The 6681-nt window shown below is 68.1% G+C and overlaps 1 protein-coding gene across 1 annotated transcript in view; it reads left to right on the forward strand.

Annotated features, from left to right (window-relative positions):
* The first annotated feature begins 4369 nt into the window (after positions 1-4369).
* The window catches only part of MEF2B (myocyte enhancer factor 2B), a 5732-nt gene continuing 3420 nt past the window's right edge, over positions 4370-6681 (forward strand). Inside the window, exons 1-4 of the mRNA XM_019538329.1 lie at positions 4370-4515; positions 5495-5698; positions 5876-6004; positions 6152-6332. Of these exons, the coding sequence (XP_019393874.1) occupies positions 4462-4515; positions 5495-5698; positions 5876-6004; positions 6152-6332 (568 nt within the window). The 5' untranslated portion in view covers positions 4370-4461. The remainder of the gene's footprint in view (positions 4516-5494; positions 5699-5875; positions 6005-6151; positions 6333-6681) is intronic.

Here is a 6681-nt window from a genome sequence, read left to right on the forward strand (position 1 = left end):
ATGAGGCCTCGAGAGCACCCGAAGGCAGGGAGAAGGGAAGTGGGAAGGCGGCTAGGAGGAGAAGCATTAGCACAACAGGAGGCTGGACCCATGTCCAGGGTCTGCGCTGGATGGATCTGCCCGATCTATTGTCTCTGAGCCACACGTGGGAAACACCGAGGTGTGCCCAGCCCTGGCACTGCCGGGAGGGTGGGGTTCGTGCCCTGCCTGGCGTGGGCACGGGGCAGGGGGGTGCGCCTGTGTGAGATGAGGCTGGCAGGGGTGCCACGCTGGTCCGTGCCGCGTTGCTGTCCATCTCGCACGAGGGCCGTGCTCTGGGGGTTGGTGGCAGCTGATGAAAGCCAAGAGGCACGTGCACAGCTGGTGAGACCAGGTCCCCACTGCCCTCCCGGGCGCTGGCCGGGCCTGGGTCAGCTGGGGGGGCAGGCTGGCGGCTCCAAGCACAAGACCTGTGCTGGACAGAGCTTGGCCCAAGTGCTGGCAGCCGGGAAACCTCAGGCCTCCCTCCACTGTGACAGGGGGACGGGGTCTCTAAGGCACAAGGGGCTGGGAGAGCTCCTCGGCCTCTGTCGGCACCCGCAGCTCCAAGGGCCGAAGCCGGCGTGCTGCGACTCCAGCCTCGGGTGTCCCCGTGTGCGGCCAGCTGACGCTGCGAGCTCGGGCTCGGCTCCAGGAGGTGCAGCCCGGCTGCTCCTGCTGCTGTAATGAGCTGCTTGGGGAGGCGGCTGATGAAACCGGTCCACGTGTTGCATGAGCCCTCTCTGCCTGCGTGATTAACCGTATACCCTGTAGAGGCCGGGGGGAGGGAGAGGGCCGTGGCCAGGGCTCTGGGGCAGGAGCCGCACCTGCCTCTCCCCTGGATGAGCTGCAGCCCCAGAGCAGGGCTTTGCTGAGCTGCTCTTGGCTTTTGCTGCCCCTGTCTGCAGATGCCTCGGCCAGACCTGGTCCCCGGGGGCCCTGTTGCCGTCAGCCCATGTGCAGCAAGGCCCGGGCGGGCTGGGGCTGGGGCGGTGAGGCCCCTACTCCGTGCCTGTCCAAACGCGGGGGCTGCTGCAACTTCCCTTTTTCTTTCTTTAAACCCAGCGCTGCCTCCCCCGCCTGCTATTCTCAGCCTCCCGCCAGTGACCACAGCATCTCGGGCTGTGTCACAGCTGCCCCTAGAGCTGCCGGCGGCTGCGGGCACCGGGCTGGCACCAGTGGGAAAGGGGGTGAATCAGGTCGGCCTGCCCTGGGCTTCCTGGCTGGCTGGGGCAGGGACAGGGCCGCTGACCGCTGCCCCGTTCTGCTCCCCCCCTCCCGCAGCCGGGGATGCTTCTCCCACTGAGCCGCCCGGGACCTGCCCCATATTTGCGTCGTTCTGATTGAATAGTAACGCGGTGCTGCTCCCCCGGCCCCTGCCCTCCCGAAGGGCCCTGATGCACTTGGAAAGCGAGAGGCTGGGAGCAGCGGGGAAATGCGGCCATCTCTGGGGAGCGGCAGAGGGAAGGGGAGGGAAATTTCCTGCCCCAGAACAAAGAGGCCGTGAGGCTTGGCCGGCCCGTGGGGAGTCCTGGGCTCAGGGCCGGTGGGGTCTGCCGGAGCCCCTGCATGTCCTTGGACCCTGGGTTTGGGGTGGGCACGTAGCTCAAGGCTGGGGCCTTATCCTTCCACACCAGCCGGGCTCAGAGCTAATGCGAGCCCCAGCCCAGCTCCCCATCACAGAGGCTGTGGGCCGTGCAGGGGGAGGGGGGTGCTGGAAGAGACACAAGTGCAGCAAATAACCTCTTGGCAACTGTGCACCCCTGCAAAACCCCGCAGGGGCCGTTGCGGCAGGGTGCTGGGGCTGGGTGACGCAGGGCAGCCTCTGGGCTGCTGCGACCCTGCCTGGGGCATCGCAGACTGCGTCCGTTCCCTTCCCCCGGCTGCACCCACGCGTGCAGACCCCTCCTCCCCATGAGCCACGTGCCCTGGCTTTACGGCCCAGCATGGGGGAAGGTAGGTCTGGGATGGAGATGGAAAGGGCTGGGATGGAAAGGGTTAAGCAAGGGGAGAAGGGAACCCCCTGGGGTGACTCGTTAACTGCTGTTGTTCTGGATCCAGCTAATTGCCCAGGCCTCAGGTGCCCTGACAGCGGCGGGGGCCATTCGCTGTCTCTGTGGGTGCCCACCCAGCCAGCGGCCTCTGAGCCCGCGAGACGCCCAGCTGCACGGAGGCCAGCGCGGTGCCTCGGGCCCGCCGCCCGTTTCGGGCAGCACTGGGCACAGCTGGGGCTCACGTGCTCTGCCCAGGAGCTCGGCATCCAGGCAGGGGCTCTGTCCGGCCAAGGAAGGGGCTTGGGCTGCTGCCCAGGCCCTGCCTCCGCCTGCCCCAGGATGAATGTGCACGAGGCCGAGGCCCCGTCCTTGCAGGGATGTGCTGCGCCAGTGGGGTTGCCCTGGGGCAAAGCCTGGCACCGAGCTGAGCCCAGCCCTGCCGCGACCAAGGCTGCAGCCTGCCTAGCTCTGCTTGGGGCTGGGCGCACACCCTGCCCCCAGATCCTTGACGCTCCCAAACAGGGAAGACCTGCCCTCTGAGCCAGCCCTGAATGCCCATCACCCAGCTCCCGGCCACCTGCCCATCTCCGTTGACTGCCTTGCACGCCCGCTTTGCACTAGTGCCCCTGCCAGCCAGGGAGAGGCAGACCGGGCCCTCGGCCAGCAGGCACGGCGCGTTGGGAAAACCTCGGGGAGGGCTCCCCAGGGACCGACGGCTTCTTTCCGGCAAGTCCCTTCCCATCAGAGCGCAGGGCACGCCCGTCCCCTGGGCACACCTTCGCGTCGTGCGTGGGCCGATAACAGGCCGGGGCCGGGGGCCGTGGGAACCCAAGCAGAATTTCCTTCCATCACTTAAAATTAGTTTGGATCGACTAAATTTAGCTGCCAAGGGAGATGGCGAAGGCTGCAGAGAGAGGAGCGGGACGAGAAAGGGCACCGTGCGGGCACAGGGCAGCCTCGGCGTGGGGAGGGGCACGGCCGGCTCTCGCAGGGCGTCTGGGAGCGGAAGCCGGGGCCGCGGCAGGTCCCCGGGGACCGCAGGCCAGAGAGTGTCCTGAGAGCGCTCCCGGCCGTGCCAGCTTCCCAGATCCACGGCCCGGCTGAGGGGGCTTGGGCCGGACTCCGAACGAGGAGGGAGGCTTGGCCAGGCCCAGAGAGAGGAGTCCGGCCCCTGGGCCCCTCGGTGTCCGCCTGCACCCCACGTGGCAGGGGGGCTGAGCCCAGGAGGCCGTGCTGGGCCCCGACGAGACCCTGCTCAAAGCTGCTGTGAGAAGCCTTGCTTGGGCTGGGTCCCATGAGAAAGCCCTGACCCGAGAGGTTGAGACTGGCCATCCCCGACCGCCATCGGTCGAGCTTCGGCAAGGAGAGGCTGCTGGTGCAGTCGTGTCCCCACCAGCACTGACCCCCACGGGGCTGCGACTGGGGTCCGGTCCCCGCCAGGGTCAGGCTCGCGTGTGGATGCACCATCTCTGTCCCAGTGAGAGCAGGAATGGGCGAGGGAAGACCGAGTCCCGGGAGTGGGGGGCTGGGCTGGGCTGGGCTGGGTGGCAGGGGAAAGAGAGCCCCTCCCACGGGCTCGGGGCAGCAAGGAAATTCGGGGTCTCTCCTGCCTGTGCTGCCGTCACGCACATACAGACGGCAAGAGAGACGTGGGTGGTTTTCATTTCACTCCCTTCTCAGGCAGCCACTTCCTGACCCAGCCGTGTCTGAGGTCAGTGCGAGTCTGCGCGAGGGGAAAAAAAAGTAGCTTAAAAAAGGATTGAAAAAGGGAGAGAGAGAGAGAAAAAAATACAAAGCCTGAAACCTCCCAGCCTCCCTGGGCCTTGCAGAGGGAAGCCCGGCCGGCTCTGCTCGGCACGCCGGCTCGGTGAGGGACCCTGCGGCGGGCCGGCGATTGGGCAGGGGAGGCCTGCTGTCCTCTTGGCATGAGAGGAGAGGTCTGCGGTCCCATCCGCGGCCCCGGGAATGCAGGTGCCCAAACCTGCTGGGTGCTGGCGGGGGGGAGCCCAGGAGGTCGGAGCCGCGGGGGACCGGGAGACGGGGCGAGGTCGGCAAAAGGAACCGGGTCTCTTGTGTTCTCCGCAAGCCTTTCCCGGATGAGCGCCCGCCCTGGCCAGGCCAGGCCTTGCTGGGAGCCTGTGGCCACGGTGCCAGGCTTGGTTTCTGTTTTTTTGCTGAGAAACTGAAACATTGCACTGAAAATGAAACTGCCCCCGGAAATGGCCGTTCTGGGCCAGCTGCCATGACGCAGGAGGTGCAGGCCGGCCCTGCGGGCGACGGAGAGGAGGCCGCGGAGCCGCCCCCGAGGCTCCGTGCTAAACCCGCGGGCTGTGTCGCAGGCGGTCGGGCCAGACTCTGATCCGAGGCCTCCTCAAGGCCGTCCCCTCCCTCGCGCCTCGCCCTGCCGACGGCTCAAGGGCTGCGTCTCCCTCTCTTCCAGGCGTGAGCAATGGGGCGGAAGAAGATACAGATCAGCCGCATCTTGGACCAGCGCAACCGGCAGGTGAGCGAGAGCCGCGGCCCCCGGGAGCTGGTCCGGGGGCAGCGTGCCGTGCATCGGTACCAGGGCATTTGGGATGCTGCAGGGGAAGGCGCGGGGTGGCCAGCCCCCAACAGGCATCCTCCCAACCCGCACAAAGGCCTGCTGTGCCACAAGGCAAGGCTGGCAGCTCCCGCTCCCTGCCCTGCACCCAGAGCTGCCTCCATCCCCCCTGCCCTGGGGCAGGACCAGGACGACAGGGGCTCTGGTAGCCGCGGTTCTTGCCCCGTGGGGTCCTGGCCTGCCCTGATGAGCATGTGGCGTGTGCATGGCCGACAGTGCTGTGTTTCCTCCTCTCCAAGGTGCCTGGCAGGGACCAGCCAGCCATGCAGTGCCTGGCAGCTCGCAGCAGCGGGCACCGTGCCACCTGCTGCGAGCGCAGAGCGTGCCTGGGGAGCTTTCTTATCTACCTAATGTGCCTGGGGGCAGAGGATATTTATACCGGTGCTGAGGAGCCGCAGGCTGCGGGAGGCGCTAATTTAGTCCTCGCGGTGAAGTGGCATGAGGACAGGCCCCTGCACCCAGGCTTTACAAGCCAGGTCTCATGCCGGGGGGGCATCTGTCCTGGGTGCAGGCCGGGAGGAGCCCAGGAGTCTCTGACCGGAGGAAGCCAAGCCCTGGCACCTGGCTGTCGTTGTGGGGGCAGGGCACCAGGGTTGGGCCCTCAAGCGGGGAGCAGGGTGTCCAGGAGGTGGCAGCTCCCGGGTGAGTGCCAGGGGGGTGCCAGAGAGGGCACAGCCGCAGGCTCCTTGCCCCCCTTGCCCCAGGCGAGTGCCCCCGTGAGCATCAGTCACCACCAGGCCCTCTCCCGACAGCTGCCCTGGCACCACTGGGCAGGCCAGACGCATGTGGGGCATCCCAGCCCCAGCCTGGGGGCAAAGCTGGTGGGCCTGGGTGTCCAGGCAGTTGGAGCACCTGCCCAGCGTGCTGTGCCCTGCCCCAGGTGACCTTCACCAAGCGGAAATTCGGGCTGATGAAGAAGGCCTACGAGCTGAGCGTGCTGTGCGACTGCGAGATCGCCCTCATCATCTTCAACAGCACCAACCGCCTCTTCCAGTACGCCAGCACCGACATGGACAAGGTGCTGCTCAAGTACACCGAGTACAGCGAGCCCCACGAGAGCCGCACCAACTCCGACATCCTCGAGGTACCTGTGCAGGCCAGCGGGCGCCTCTGGCACCAGGCCGAGCCCTGCGGGACACGAGTTTGCAGGGGCTCGGGCTGGAAGCGGGGTGCCCGCCTGAGCCCGGTGCGGGTGGAGCCGGGCAGGGGCTGGGTGCCTGCCGCGTGGGTCCCAGTGGCTCATCGCCGCCTTCCCCGCCAGACGCTGAAGCGGAAGGGGCTGGGCCTGGAGAGCCAGGACCTGGAGCTGGACGACGGGCTGGACTCCGTGGAGAAGCTTCGCAAGCTGGACGAGGGCGTGGACCTGACCATGGCGCGGCCACGGCTCTACGTGAGTAGCCGGCTCCCCCCGGGCCGGCCTTGTCCCCCGGGGCCAGGGCCGCAGAGAGTTCGGGCCGCTGGAGGGGTCGTGCCCACGGGGCGTGGGCATGGCACGGGCGCCCCCGAGTCCGGCCGTGACCCCGCTGTCCCCCCGCAGCTGCCGTCCTCCCTGCCCGGCCACGAAGCGGCCTACGCCGGCACGCCGCCCTCCGGCAGCGAGGGGGGCCTCAGCAGCACCGGCAGGTCGCCGCAGCACCAGAGCCGCCCGCCCGCGTTCAAGCCGGCCGTCCCGAAGCACAGCCCGCCCTCGGTGCGGTCCCCAGGGCCTCTCCCGCCAGGTGCGTGATGAGTCGGGCCGGGCTGGGTGCAGCCACGCCACGCAACCCTGCCCCTCTCCTCTGTGCCTCGGTTTCCCCGTCCAGCCAGGCCGGGTTTTGTTCTGATAAAGCAAAACCCCCACCAGTGTCCCCCCGGTGCCCCAAGGCAGGGGGCTGTGGGAGCACTGGAGGGGGACTCCGGTGGCTGCCCAGCCCTTGGCACTTCCTCAGCATCCCAGCAGGCAGGGCAGGGCAGGGACCGCGGGGGGAGCAGGCCGCCCCTCCCCCCCGGCACTGCTGTGATTTGGTGCTGGGGTGGGGGGCAGTGGCTGCGGGCGTGCAACGCACTTGCTGCTGCTGTGTCTGGGCA

Source organism: Crocodylus porosus, unplaced genomic scaffold, assembly GCF_001723895.1.
Source record: "Crocodylus porosus isolate Cpor-Errol unplaced genomic scaffold, CroPor_comp1, whole genome shotgun sequence".
Taxonomy (NCBI): Eukaryota; Metazoa; Chordata; order Crocodylia; family Crocodylidae; genus Crocodylus; species Crocodylus porosus.